Below are 15882 nucleotides of genomic sequence, written 5' to 3'. Positions count from 1 at the left end.
CACGACATTTTAAACAGCCAATAAGAAACGTTTAGTCGGGCTTTCTTAAGTTTAATTGGTTAGTCAAAATAAGGTTATGCCAGGTAACATCAAATCACGGCGATGCTTTAAATTTGCAGCTGTTCAAAAAATGGCTATAATAATCGCTCAGCGAACTATTAAATAAATAAAATTAACAAATAAAAGTCAAATGTTATTAGTTTACGATTAGAAACTTATGAGGACCGTCTTAATTCTTAAAAATTATAATCGCCTGAATTTAATATTTTAATGAAGTGTTTTTGAAACCTGCTAACTGCTAATGTATAGAAAACTTGTACGAAGTTAAGAAGCGAGCAAAACACCTATGCAAAAACAGCAGAGTATAAAAGTTATCGAGACATGCAAACGTAAAAACAAGATTCAAAAAATAGCCAAACTAAGATGAACATCAAAATTATTGAACAAAACTGTGCTCACATTTATTGCTAACTCGTCTGAAAGTGCTGAGCTAGCAAAAGTAATCAGTTTAAGATACTAACACATATATACAAACACACACACACACACACACACATATATATATATATATATATATATATATGTGTGTGTGTGTGTGTGTGTTGTGTGTGTAACTGAAAAAAATAAATATACAAAATAAAAGTTCTAGTCCGACAGACACCACAGTACGTCACTACAACATGAAATCGTCGGCATATTATGTAAACGCCTAAACGTCAGTGTCAAATAAATTAAATAAAAATCAAGCTCAAATGCATCATTAAATACTTAGTAGATGAAATAAATTGGAAAAATATCTGTTGGTGTGAAAAACAACTAAAATATTTAGTTGATTTGTGAAGGCACATTGTCAGGCTAACAACTACATTTTCATTGTAATCAGTTGCGCAAGAGTTACCGTCAGCGGAACTATTGCTTGCATGATTCTGTGAGGTACTTTGAAAAAGATTCCTCCATTGAAATGTTAGCTGATAAATGTGACGATACATCGTCCAGTGTGTTGATTCCTCCAGCATTTCTACCGACCTCATCAATAGCGAATGTGTCGTCATCATGATCAACGCTACTCACGGTAAATGTACTGTTCTTAACGCCGTCGTTGTAGTTATCGGTATTGACTATATTATTAGTGATCATTTTATTTTCCTTCTTAAAACTATCTCTGATCAGCCCGCTGTCGGCCCCGCCACCAACGAGATAGTCGTCATCTCCTCCATCGCCGTCGTAAGACTCGACAGAATCTTTTTCATCATCCTCAGTGGCCTGATGCTCATCAGCCCCGACACCACCACCACTGAAACTCTGCTTCAATCTGGAATTACACAGAGGAATTACATTAGAGATATGAACGAGTGAACAAATGGAATGCATTAAAGAGAAAACTAACATGACGTAACTGAGAGATCTAACCATCTTCTTTGGTTTTGAAAACTCGTCTTCATCATCATCACAACCAACGTTATTAATATTATTATTGCCATTATTATTATTATTATTACTGCTATCATCCTCGTCACCACTACCCATGACGTCACTGATGACGTCATCGCTGGCTTCTATGTTGCCATTTTGATGATGATGACGACGGTGATGACGATGAGTGAGATGATTTGTTGATGGTGGCGGAGGCCGAGATGAGGATGTTCCGGAAGCAGAAGTGCCAGCAGCAGATGTTGTTGTTGTTTTGTGCTTGCCAGGGTTGTGGCTTCTTGCGCAAGGACCCCCTGGAGAATTGAATTTCATTGTCATCTTGATCAGTGTTGTTATCGCCAGCAATCGACATTAGTACTCGTACAAAAAAAAACTACTTTAGTAATGAGTTACTGAATTGTTAACCTTATTATATCAATACATCACCGTCTATGTTAGGTTAGACATGCAATACACTACAGTCAAGAAGGACTCTGCTATTGGTTGTTGGTGAATCAAAAAATTATTTCACAAGACTGCTGTGTGGACCTGTAAGTCTCAAAATGGTATCTATAGCTTCGGGTTATTTTAGTGATGTGTGCAAGTGGATAGGAAAAATGTCATAGAGAGGCTGCTTCAGATCAGCCACGAATCTGCCGCGAATCACACAATGGCGGTACCCGAGGCTAGATCGGTGATTAGTGGAAGGGAGCTTTAAGGTACCAGTTTCTGCAGAGTAGAATTTGTTGCAGTCTGAACTCTGTTTGGCTTCTTCAGTCATGGTGTTTGGAAAGAAATTGAAAACCAGAAAAAAATTGAAGAGAGAACACTAACTGCCAATAACAACAACAGCAAAACCTTACGACATTCGTCCCTTAGAAATAATAATTAAATATACGGAATCTTCTATCAATACAGTGATTGTACTTATTAATCATTATCATCATCGTCATCACCATCATCATCATCACTATCATTCCCACTATCACTACTATCGGCACCATCACGATAGCAACTGAATTAAACAAGGTATTATAACCTCTGTAGGACACGGCAGACTGCGGTCTTGATGATGATGCTCTTTTAATTGGGGATGTTATCTAGTGGTGGTGGTGGTGATGAAGATAATAACGATGATGACGTCAATAATTGAAGTGGCTATCGAGATGACGATGACGATGAGAAAGATGATTTGATGACTATTTTTTATTTTTATATATCATAATCTCTTCCATTTCAGCAGACAGGTTGCTAACCTTGCAAGGACTGTAATCGAATATGATGTGCCTCGTGTTCATCGGTGATGATGACAAAGGTGCCAGCAATGATAATGATGATGACGTTGATGATGATGATGTAGTGGGCACTGATGATGATGATGATGTAGTGGGTACTGATGATGATGATGATGACGGCGATGATGATGATCTAGGCGGGGAATGTTGTGGAGCAGGCGGATAGAGTCGTATGTCATCATTTTTATCGCGTGTCTTATCTTTACCTATTGCAGATGAGGATGAATATTATAATACTCACAGCAAACTGTGATAATGAAATGGATATTATTTGGATATGGATATCATCATTATCACCCACTGTCATCACCATCGTATTCCCCACCACCACCACCACCACCATCATCACATCATTCTTACAAAAAAGAAAAACCTGCTAGGAGAGAGATGATGACGTTGAGGTGTCCCTCGACGACCTCCATCATCCCGCCCCTCACCATCATGTACGGCATCTCGAATGCACCTTTTTATGATTAATAAATATTATAATAATAATAATTATTATTATTGCCACAATTGTTAAGAATTGGTAGTATAAAAACACCAACAACGACATCAACGGGAATGACATCAGTAGCAACAACATCAGCAACAACAACAACAACATCAACAACTGCTAACCACTTTGAATGGTCGTTGGAATAATAAATTTATTTTTCACCTGAAATTAAACAAAAACAATAACAACAATAATAATAATAATAAAAAAAACGAAAATAATAAGAAAAATATTGAAAGCAGCAACCAACATGAGCTTCATTCGTCACGGCTAACATCAACCCTCACATAACTGTGCAAATTTCGCAAATAAATGCTACCCAGTTCAACTTCACCATCATCATCATCACCACAAGTCCCCAGGAACATCATCATTATCATCATCATTACCCTCATCATCATCCTCATCGACACTTTTATTACATCTTCATCATCTCCTTGTGCACACAAATTTCATACATAGTAAGAAAGATACAACACAGCATGAAAGAGCAGAACGACGATCTGCAACAAGCCACAACAACAACAACAAATCATCAACAAGCCACAAGCCACACAATCTGCAACAAGCCACAACAACAACAACAAATCATCAAGCAACAAAACAAAACCTTGAAATTTTTACCACCACCATTATCATTACGCTTATTATCATCATCAGCTAGTTGTGTGCCACTGAAGCAATATGGGGTGTTGATGTAGTTGTTGTTATTAATGTTATTGTTGTTGTTGTTGCTAATGTTTTTGTTGTTATTATTGACGTTGTTGTTGCCGATGTTACCAACAAAGATGTTATTGTTGTTGATGACGTTGGTGTTGTTGTAGTGGATGTTGTTGTTGTTGGTGATGTTGTTGTTGGTGATTTTGTTGGTGATGTCGTGGAGTGCCTCGATCATCCACCTCACGTCCTTCCTCAGCGTTTGGTTCTCATTCAACATTCCCACCGCTCTCCTCTCGTAAGACATCACTACATCTCTGTACATCTCATCCGCATTGGATGATGTCGTACTGAATGGTGATGTTAGTGATGACGACAATGATAATCCATCTTCATAATATCAATGATAATTCGATGACAAAAAATAACACACTAAAAATTATTTCAACCAGCCTTATGATTGAAACAGCATGATTGCTGTCTGTCATCACCAGCATCATCATCACTCTCAACATCATTCTCAACATCTACATTATCATCATCATTATCAACATTTACATCATCATCATTCTCAACACCTACATCATCATCATAACCCAGGCTCTCACCTTTCAACATCTCTCCATTTACCCCTCCTACCATCCTTCCTTAGCAGTGCATTCGATATGGCAATTCCTTATTTGGTGATAATGATTGGTGATAATGATTGGTGATTCCTTTTTGGTGATAATGATTTGTGTGATTGGTGGTAATGATTGGTGATAATGAAGATTATGCTGGTTGTTGTGACAACTAAATGAAAACATGATATCACGGATGATGTTGATTTGATAATGTTGGCTAAAATATTATCTGACAATAATACAATGTTAATAGTAATGATGAGATGGTGACGATGAATCCACTTAGTAGGACATTATCATCATTCTTTGTAGAATTATTATTTTCTCTTCGTCAATTAATTAATTTTTTGTAGAATTATGATTTTATCTGTCAGTTAGATAATTTATTTTTATAAAAGATAATTTCTTAACAAAAGCCTGACCAAGTTATTCACTGTTATAAATAACTGTGATCATCGTCATCACCGTTACTTGCAATCATCACCGGCGGAGCCATTATTATCGTCAACATCATATCATTATCATCATTATTATTCTCACCATTTTTTTTGTCATTTTTTTCAACCATGATGTTGTTCAGTCGTTCCTTCAGTTTGTTGCACTCACTCTCCAACTTTTTTGTTGCTTTTTTGTGCTGCACTTCTCTACTGCGCAGTGTTGATTGTAGGCAGCGAATCTGAATAAGATGAAAACTATCATCATCACTATTATCATCATCATAATAACTATCGTTATCATTATCACCATCACCTCTTCTCTTTCTGATTTGATTTTGGTCTCCTTGGTGATGCACTCTCTCTCACTGATGTCCAGCTTGTTCTTTGTGGCATTCAGCTCCCTCTCCAGGCCATCAATCTTGCTTTTCAGGCGAAACTTCTCACTCCTCACGTGCTCCAACTCACAGACTGCTCTGTGCTTACTGAGATGCAATTAAATAAAAAAGGTGAATGGTTTTGTAAATTTTATAATTTTGTACTGGTTTAGTTTGCAGTTAATTATATTTGTTTATTACATATTTTTATTTTAAATTTATAAACAAAGATAGCTCATCACTAATTATTCTTATGCGTGGTTAATATCTATTTAGTAGAACAAGCAACCTGTGACAATGACCAACCTTTCCTCTAATAAATTTTTGGCCGAGGCATCTCGTTTGCACCTCTGCACAAGTTCGTAAGTGGCATTGATCAGATTGGAAACGTGAAAATTTCGCACCTCGTCAAATAACGCGTACATCCCTATCGACACGAGATCTTCATTCAAAAAATTCAGGCAATCTTCAACATTCTCTTTGCAGCAGAAATGTTGAAACTGTTGTTGATCGTGATCGTTCATTATATTGCTGCTATGTTATTGTGCTACAGTTCATAACATGAAATGATATAATTAAATTTTATTCATCACAATAATAACTTATTAATTATAATTTATTTAAAATAGTAGGAAAACATTTTTGAATCTTTTAACGACCAACGGAGGTAATGTTACCAACGAATTTTCATCAACGATTTTTCAGTTCATCAACAACGAATCGGGTTGGGTCTGGCTATTTGACTTGCCTGGATTGTTGGCTTATTGGCTTACTTACAAAATTGCATGGGTTTTATTTTAACGCTATAGGAAATATTTACTTGACTTAATATGTCTAACACAATGTAGTAATTTTATTTAGAATTATGTGTTATTAAATTATTTTTGTCAATTTGAATATAAAAATCGCTTTTTGTCCGGTGAAATCATTATGGTGAAATGCGGGGGCTTACTGAAGCCATCATTGAATTATATAATTCCATGGAAAAAAATGTTCAAAACAAAACGTTAAACTAATAGTTGCAAGCTTGCATATTGGTAAAACTTCAGTTTATGACTGGCTCTTATAAACTAAATCTCAGGTTTTTCTTTTAATTTTTTATTTTGAAGTTGGGGCCATATATACATATATATATATATATATAATACATATATATGTATATATATATTCATTTATATATTACATATATAATTTATATACATATAAACATGGTTTACAAATTAAGTCTGTGCCTATGTTTGTGTGTAAGTGTGTGAGTCTGTGCGTGTGTGTGTGTGTTTGTGTATGCATGGTGTGTGTGATTTGAAACATGCAAGTTAATTCATCTTCTTTTTTTCTTATAAACATTATATCAAATATCCAGAACATTCTAGATAGATTAGGTTTTAAGCACTTTGCAAAACACTATACAAAGTGTACTGTATATTAATGCAATATTAAATGTACTATACTGATGGATGTGTCGATATATTGACATCCATGCCTATACTATATACTGGACAATACAATACTTATGTACTACATCACAAAAATAAATACTGCTCAATACCATGAAATGCAATATGTAATTTATACAAACACAACCTGGTCATGGAAAATTTCTTCAGCTTTTTTAGTAAATCACTATCTTATTTCTTTAGAGTTTTTAAGATTATCTAAGTTTACTCACTAAATGCCAAGCCTCCATTGAAGAATTTTATCTTGAAAGATATTATTTTTTACCTAAGAAATACTCATTTTTTATTGAAATATTTTTTTATTTAACCGAACATAAGATGAAACTTGAATAAATGTAACATTTAAAACATGAATTACACATTTTATAACATCAAAAAAGCATTAAAACCTTAAAAAAGCAATTTTTAAACAAAGTTTTTCTATGTTGAAACAAACCAGAAAAATTCTCAATATTTTATTGTCAAATAAAACATATCAAGCTAATCTCAACAGCACGTTTATTTGTATTGTAAATAAAACCATGTGTCTTGGGTGCAGGTTAAGTTTAGGCTGTTTACGGAAATTAGTGAATAAAATTGTCCCCACTTCCAGACGATACATATCATGGGAATTTAATAAAAATGTAAAGTCACGGGATATTAAAGTAGCCGACAAGTAGATAAATGACATTTTACTTTTTTTAATTAATTTTTAATTTTTAAATTATTATTAAAATATTAAAATTAAATTATATGTTAAATTTTAAATAAATTTTGGAAAATTAATTAATATGCGGATTATATTTTTCAGGATTTTAAATGTTAACACAGGCAGCTTAGCAAGGTTTGCAGATGGTTCTGCTGTAGTTAAAGTTGGCAATAGTTAATTATTTTATAATATATTATATTATAAATATAGATAGATACATAGATAGATAGATAGATAGATAGATAGATAGATAGATAGATAGATAGATAGATAGATAGATAGATAGATAGATAGATGGCTTGTTTCACCTGAGTTTTAATATAATTTTTTCATTTATAATTTTTAATGATATTTTTGAATCAATTTTAATGTTAAAATTATTTTATTTTACATAGTTTGCCAACACAAGTGTCTTAACAACAGTTGTCAGCAAAAATAATCCTACAAACAACAATGCTTCATTTACACCTTTAACTGTATGTGTTCGTTGTTTCGTTCATTCATTTTAAATTACTCTCTTCACTAATTTTTTCATTCATTCATCTATTGATTAATTCATTTATCATTTATTTACTTATTTATTGGTTCATTTATTCATTCATTCACTCATTTATTCATTCATTTACTTGCTTATCCTATCTACTCAATCATTCATTTTTGTTTATTTATTAATTCATTCCACTATTCATTCAATAACTCGTTAGATTATCAATTCATTAATTCACTCATTCATTCATCCACTCACTCATTCATCCAATCATTCATTCATTCATTCATGAAGGTAGATTATAGACAAAAGTCTGCGGCAGCGGGTCGAATACCAACGAATCACCTGAGAAGAGATTATGGTTATATGGACAAAGAAATATTAACATCTAGAATTATAGGTCATCTATGTTATTTTGGGGCTAATTTTAAAAATATTTCGAATGAATATGTTGTATTTGTTTGTTTACTTATTCATTCATTCATTCACTCATACCAAAATAAACAAAACCACGTGACAAAAACAACAACACTGACCAACTGACCATAGACAGATCACTGAGACCACTATTCCCAACTGGTTACAGCAACGAAACCCAAATCGTCTGCAATTTGTTGGCCGTCGACGGCGAGTACGATCCAACTACTATATGCATTAATGCAGGTTGCTGGTGAATGAATGAATGAATTAATTAATTTATAAATAAATGAATGAATGGATGGATGAATGAATGAATGAGTAGACGAAATAATTAATTTTCTTTGTATGTTAGCATCAGCAGCACTCTCATGTTCTGATGTTCCCTGGAATGGACCAGTAGGTTAGATGTTATTTCGTTACAGATACACACACGCACACATACACAAATACAAACACACACAGGTACAAATACACACACACACACGTACAAACACACATACAAACACACTCGCGTACAAACGCGCACACACACACACACAAATACACACACACACATACAGGTACAACCACACATACACATACAAACACACATACAAACACACACATGCAAAAATAAATAGGCGCAGTACAAGTGAGCATAACCAGTGATGATAGGATTGTCATCAACCCAACAACAAAACAGCTAAGTGACGGAAGGCTTAACATGATTGTTGCATGCGCCAGTAAAGATAGAGTTGGTTGGTTTTCTATGTTTGTTTGTTTGTTTGTATGCGTGTTTATTTGTTTGTTTGTATGTATGTGTGTGTGTGTTTGTTTGTATGTATGTGTGTATGTATGTTTGTTTGTATGCATGTCTGGTTGGTTTTTAATGTTAGGGTTAGGTCGTATGTTAACTTGTTTATGTGTTTTATTTTATAAGTTAACATGGCAAAACATGACCTAACAACAAAAACATTCTTAGTATCCTGTGACAAAAAAAAACAACAACAAACATACAAACAAACAAACAACAAACATGCATACATACAAACAAATATACATACATACAAATATACATACATACAAACATACATACATACATACAAACAGACAAACATACATACATACAAACAAACCTACTTACAAACAAACATACAAACAAAAGTAATGATAGATGCATCCAGTGACATAGTACCATCAGCGTTATTTCTGCAAGCATTAACTGAAGGTCTGCATCACACTCAGTCCATCATAGAAGGAATTAATTCGTTGTGTAGTGAAGTTGGCAAGAAAAGAAGAGTTTTAAACGTTACTGGGGACGATCATGTAGATGGCGCTCTAGTCGCTGAGATTGAAAGGTGGCTGTTTTTTTATTTTTTTTTTCATGGTTTTTTATTATTTTATTTATTTATTCCTTTGTCTGCTTGTTCGTTCTTTCATTCGTTCTTTTGTTCGTCCCATCGATCGTTCGCTCATTCATCCATCCATTCACTCATTCATTCATTCATTTCAGTTTGGCTTCAGACGATATAAAGAATGTATTTACGGATTACACACATCACAAAGTATGATGATGATGACGATGACGATGATGATGAAGATGGTGATGAAGGAACAATTAATCAATTAATCAACCAACTAATCAATTGCTCATTCCTAACCAACACTTCAAACTAAATAGCTGAACTAATTGAACTAAACATTCATACGATCAAACTACGAGCCTTAAAATTAATCAATCAATTGATTAATCAATCAACCATTCAATCAACCATTCAATCATTCACTCAATCAATGAACCAATCAGTCAGTCAACCATTCAGCCGATCAATCGATCAATCAATCAACCACATTCAATCAGATATCCAGAGATCAGGCAACTGACACAATAAGAAAAAATCTTTTCAACACATTGAAAGGTAAATACAGATAATAGTCCCAGCTCGCTGCTCAAACAATGATCTGGATGATGATAATGAGAACAATTTTTTATTCCGCTATAAAATAATGAAAATGACAATAAAATGAAACAAATTGACAAGTAGAATAAAATAAGAGTAAAAAAAAAATAAAATATCAAGTAGAGTTTTAGTTTAATCTACGTAGCTCTTCATCCAAAAAGAATGAGTACAACTAGAGCTAGTTAGTTTCAAAATTAATTCAAGTCACATTTCTATCGCAGTAGATAGCGTACAAGAGATAAGTTAAATATTTTATATAAACCTAGAGTTGAGATTTCGAATGACATAATGAATTAAATAATTAAATTAAATGATTAAATTAATTAAATGACATAATGAATTAAATAATAATAAAACATTAATAAAATAATAATAAAAATAACCAGCGTCGAAACCGGGTCTAGATATGGCGTTATTTGACTATAACTTCTACAAGATAGCCAAGAGGATATTTAGAGATTTAATACTAGTTAATCGTAGAAGGTTGTTGATGATGATGATGATGATGATGATGATGATAGTGATGTTGGCGGTGATGATGATGATGTAGGTGATGATGATGATTATGTAGGCGATGATGATGATTATGATGGCGTGGTTTTGATGGCTGCGTTTATATTGTTGTTTGTATTGGTTTTTTTTGTATTGTTATTGATGTTGTTTAATTTTCACACGCACACACACTCAAACGCACACACACTCAAACGCACACACACAGATGTGATGGCCGGGGCCCAGATGACCTTCGAGATATAACTTGCAAGGTCAACCTTTATGACCCTTTGCATGGTTCGGCCCTTTTTCAAAGAGGCCAAACTCAAGTTAGTTTGTAGTCTAGTGTTTGTAATAATGATAAATTAATAATAAATTAATAATAATATGTATAATAATAATAATTGTCATCACCGTCATTTTATTCATAATTGCCACAAAATGAAGATGATATTGATGATGATGCAATCTCGATAGTTGTAGGTTGCTATCCGACTTTTACTCCTAAATCTTCTAAATGCGATTTTGTAAAATAAGTAAATTATATTAAAAAGATTAATATTATGGATAATTATTTACAAGTACTTAACGATACTTTATTTCTATGGTTTATTTATTAGTCTATTATTTATTTTCTAGGTCTTCTGTACGACAACGTTCGACTCGCCACAAAGTGCCGCAAGAGTGGACCCAATTACAGCACTAATCAGGTAAGAAATAAGAATTAGGGAAAAGGGATGTATCAGATTACGATGGAATAGGGGCGTACCAGAGTACGAAATAGGGATGTGCCGGATTGGGAAATGTTGATGTTTTTGAACAGATAATAATAATGTGTCATATTAGTCTATAGAAATTTGTCAGATTATGAATTTTGGATGTACCTAATTAGAAAATAGAGATGTGTCTGGTTGGAAAATATGGATGTGTCCGATTGGGAAATATGGATGTGTCTGGTTGGGAAATAGGGATGTGTTTTGTTTGACTGGTAGAGTATTTTCAGTTATGTACAGTACTATTGTATCTTTTATTTTCATTATTCATGATTTTGTTCTTTTTATTCACAGTGGAGTTAAAGAGAAAAACTTTTTTCTACATTACGAAGTGAGGTGTTTTAAACAATAATTATATTAATATTATTATTAAATAATAATAATAGTATCAATAATATTAACAATAATAACAGTTTCCTTCATTTGCAACCAATGAAACTGGAAAGCATGGGTTCGTTGGTCGAAGAGAACTAGGGCACGGTTTATTATTATTATTATGATTTATTATTATTATTAGTAGTAGTAGCAGTAGTGGCAACAATAGCTGCTGTTTTATTGTATCACTTCTACTAGAAGCTTAGTTAGATAAGCAATGAAAAAAAAAACAAATAAAAACTTATAACAATGACTTGATAAATACAAAACAATAATTATAAATAATAATAATATATTATTATTATTATTACTATTATTATTATTATTTTAATTAATAATAGGCGCTTTAGCGGAGAAAGGCTTAAGGCCAGTATTACCATCAACATATCCATTCACTGTCAGGCTGACTGCAGAAGTTTTTGAATCAAATGGTTTATTATTGTTATTATTATTGTTATTGTTTATTATTATTACTGTTATTATTATTATTACCATTTTCAAGCCCGTTTATAGCAACTTAATTTCTTCACAAATGAACATTCATTCGGTCGGATAAATCTTAAAGATTTAATTAGAATGAAATTTGATGGAGTGCATGCGTCATTCAAATCACCAACGCTATCGTCTTCATCATTATCTCTATCATCTGTACCATTATAGTATAGTCGTCATCATCATTTTCATCATCGTCACGATCGGTGTATCTATCATTTTATAAGGCTTTCATCATCATTCCACCATCAGGATCGTCGTCAATGGCGTCTGTCTGCTGTGGCTGCCTTGCTCTGATGGACGCCGGTGTTCCCATAAGTGAATCCGTGTCCGGTGTGGCCATGGGTCTTATATCTGGGAGGGCCCATTCTGACGACGAGGAGGGTGATAATGTGGGAATTAAAGATAGTGATGATAAGAGAGAGAATGGCAGCGGAGATAGTGATGTTAGGAGTGAAAGTATTTGTAATGTTAAAGCTTCTACTGCTTCTTCTCCTACTACTACTACCACCACCACCACCACTACTACTACTAGCAATAATAATAGTAACGTTACTACTAATAATTACAACCAGTCGAAGAATGACGTCACTGATCACGTCATCCTCACCGATTTAATGGTTGGTGCTAAAGTGTTAATTTTACATGTTTGTATGTGTTATATATATATATATATATATATATATATAATATGTAATATGTATATATATATATTTATATATTTATTTATTTATGTTTAATGGTTCATAAATTAATTTATAGGGGATTGAAGATTATATGGGTGATATGGATTTCAAACTGGCTAGCACAAAAAATGGAGTCACAGCCTTGCAGGTTTTTTTTATTTGTTCGTTCACTCTATCATCATTCGATCATTCATTCTTTTATTCATTTTCCTGTTCGTTCAATCTATCATTCGTTCATTCATTCATTCATTCATGTTTCAATGATAGATGGATACTAAATTGCCTGGGATTCCCATTGGCATCATCACATTAGCCATTAAAAAAGGCATAGGTTGGTGGCGTGTGTACGTTATTATTATCATTATTAAATGTTTATTAATAATATTAATAATATATTTTAAAATAATTACAGATGCTAACCAAAGAATAATAAACATAATGGAACAGACCATAGATAAACCAAGGCAGCAGAAGAAAAATAATCACCCGACAATTGAGACATTAGTCGTAGCGCCTAACAAAAGATCCAAACTGTTAGGCGTTGGGGGCTCCAATATTAAAATGATCATGGCGAGAACCGGTTGGTTTCGACTACGTCGGTGAAGCTGATGACGATGTTGATTGTGATGATGGTGACGATGTTTGTACTGATGATAACGATGATTTTTATGCTGGTGATGATGGTGGCTGTCGTGTTTTTATTGATGCTGGTTATAAATTCTTATAATAATACTATTTTCATTTCTGCTGCTGCTACTACTACTACTACTACTACTACTACTACTACTACTACTACTACTACTACTACAACAGTTACTACTACTATTTCAATTTAATTATTATTATTATATCACCAAGGCGTAGATATAAGTAGCATAGATGAGACAAGCTATCAGTTATTTGCACCGAACGGGCAGGCACTCAGCGAAGCTAAAACCATCATTGAAGAATTGCTTTCTGATGAGGTTGTACGGTCGTGAAAATGATGATTTTAGCAACACCACCAACAATAATAATAATATGTGCTATTATTATTGTTATTTCCAATAATATTAATGTTGTTTCATTTTTTTTACAGGGAGAGCCCGTACTTGAGTTTGGGGCCATCTACAAAGTTAAAATTATCGAACTTAAGTTAGTTTGTTGCTTAACCTATGCTTCTCTTTCTCTCTCTCTCTCTCTCTCTCTCTCTCTCTCTCTCTCTCTCTCTCTCTCTTTCTCATTCTGTCTTCGTTTATCTTCCTCTCTCTCTTTTCCTTTTATCTCTCAATCTGATAATGATCTGTTTCTATCTCATTCTTTCATTCTCTCATCTTTTTTATTTCTCTCTCTCTCTCTCTCTCTCTAGATCTGTGTAGTTCATTCTATCTGTCTATCTTAATCTCTCTTTTTTCTCACTCTCACTTTCTGATAGTGACAAAATATAATTTGATTCTAGAGAGTACGGTGCCATGGTTCAACTCCATCCATCCTTGCCAACGGTGCTCATCCACAATTCCCAGTTGGATTCTAAAAAGGTGAGAGATCTATTTTAGCAGCGTGACAACGAACAAATACGTTATTCGTGCAATGGCAAACATTCGTTACAAATGAACAACAAAATCAATAGTTTCAATAAACATCTACATCAGTAACCACGTGACAGATACCTTACACACAACAAACAAACACGCGATTCAAACAATGACAAAAACAACAAACAAAATTACCATTTGTGACGTAAACATGAATAAACTGTCAGGTGACATAAAAAAAATGACTAAACTATGACTAGAAAACATGACTAGAAAACCATCGCATGACACAAACATTCACGCGTGAATCTCAACAACGATACCCCAAACACAGGTCGACCACCCAAGTATCTTAGGCTTAGAAGTCGGCAAAGAAATTCAAGTGAAGTATTTTGGCCGCGATCCTGTCAGTGGCAGGATCAGACTATCGCGAAAGGTTTTATTATCACCCATCACGGAAATCAAAAAATTAATGTAAACTTGTTTAGTCTTTGTTTTTTTTGGGGGGAAAAATTTGAAAAAGAAATTTTAATGTATATTTTTAAATAAGCAGCAAAATATCACATAATAATTCAGTGTTTAAATCAAGAATAAGATAAATAAAATTGAAATTTGTCAGGAAAAGTAAAAATCATGTTACGCAAAAATAAATTTTCCTAATTCCTAATGCAATTCAATGCATGTTTTGTGTATATGTATGTTGTGTATGTATGTTTGTATGATATGTATGTTAATATATATTTAATACATCCACAATACATCTGTGGAATTCATTACATACTGTCAAGAATTTGGTCATCTACCAGTAAATATATATGTAAAGCTTACATATGAGTATGTACTTATTTGCTTACATATGAGTATACACTTATTTGACTATGGATTAATTGAGCATTTTCTTATGGCTTAACGACCTACGGCTAGCTATATTTACTAAAATAATGATAATGATGATAACCAAATAGAATGTAATATAATGTAAATGAAAGGTATATTGAACAAAAAAGAATGTATAACATGCTATGTTGCGTCGTATATGAGATTCAAAATTTTGAAAATTTTTCAGAAAAATAAACCGAAAGGAAGATAAAACACAAGCAAGTAAAAGTGATGGAATAAAATGAAAATTTTTTAAATATTTCAAAATCATACGCACACATACATATATATATATATATATATATATATATATATATACTGTATATATAGTAAATTTTATACATACGTACATAAATGGTTTCAGATTTTAATCAGACGGCTTTT

At 33.1% G+C, this 15882-nt stretch overlaps 2 protein-coding genes across 2 annotated transcripts; one reads left to right on the top strand and one right to left on the bottom strand.

The window, feature by feature from the left end:
• Positions 1–35: 35 nt before the first annotated feature.
• Positions 36–5819, bottom strand: HELRODRAFT_194022 (hypothetical protein; the record flags this gene model as incomplete). The annotated part of the gene is made up of 12 exons (XM_009030062.1): positions 36–166; positions 369–527; positions 552–1724; positions 2450–2510; positions 2667–2776; positions 3079–3168; positions 3327–3366; positions 3815–4211; positions 4470–4536; positions 5025–5160; positions 5235–5403; positions 5602–5819. 10 exons carry the CDS (start codon positions 5817–5819, stop codon positions 910–912), a joined length of 2103 nt encoding a protein of 700 aa, XP_009028310.1. The 3' UTR covers positions 36–166; positions 369–527; positions 552–909.
• Positions 5820–7522: 1703 nt separating this feature from the next.
• HELRODRAFT_115530 (hypothetical protein) lies at positions 7523–15101 on the top strand (the record flags this gene model as incomplete). Its single annotated transcript, XM_009030061.1, has 24 exons — positions 7523–7603; positions 7836–7916; positions 8222–8327; positions 8477–8590; positions 8700–8747; positions 8968–9084; positions 9492–9684; positions 9840–9891; positions 10188–10245; positions 10674–10773; positions 11006–11108; positions 11419–11489; positions 11847–11883; positions 11966–12032; positions 12269–12358; positions 12672–12811; positions 13001–13039; positions 13182–13253; positions 13373–13436; positions 13518–13685; positions 13964–14070; positions 14184–14239; positions 14544–14622; positions 14954–15101. The coding sequence occupies 24 exons, from the start codon at positions 7523–7525 to the stop codon at positions 15095–15097; spliced, it is 2187 nt and encodes a 728-aa protein (XP_009028309.1). The 3' UTR covers positions 15098–15101.
• Between the last annotated feature and the right edge of the window lie 781 nt (positions 15102–15882).

This window comes from Helobdella robusta, assembly GCF_000326865.2.
Source record: "Helobdella robusta unplaced genomic scaffold HELROscaffold_64, whole genome shotgun sequence".
Lineage (NCBI taxonomy): Eukaryota > Metazoa > Annelida > Clitellata > Rhynchobdellida > Glossiphoniidae > Helobdella > Helobdella robusta.
Note: the sequence above shows the minus strand (reverse complement) of the source record. Positions and strands in the feature narration are given on the sequence as shown.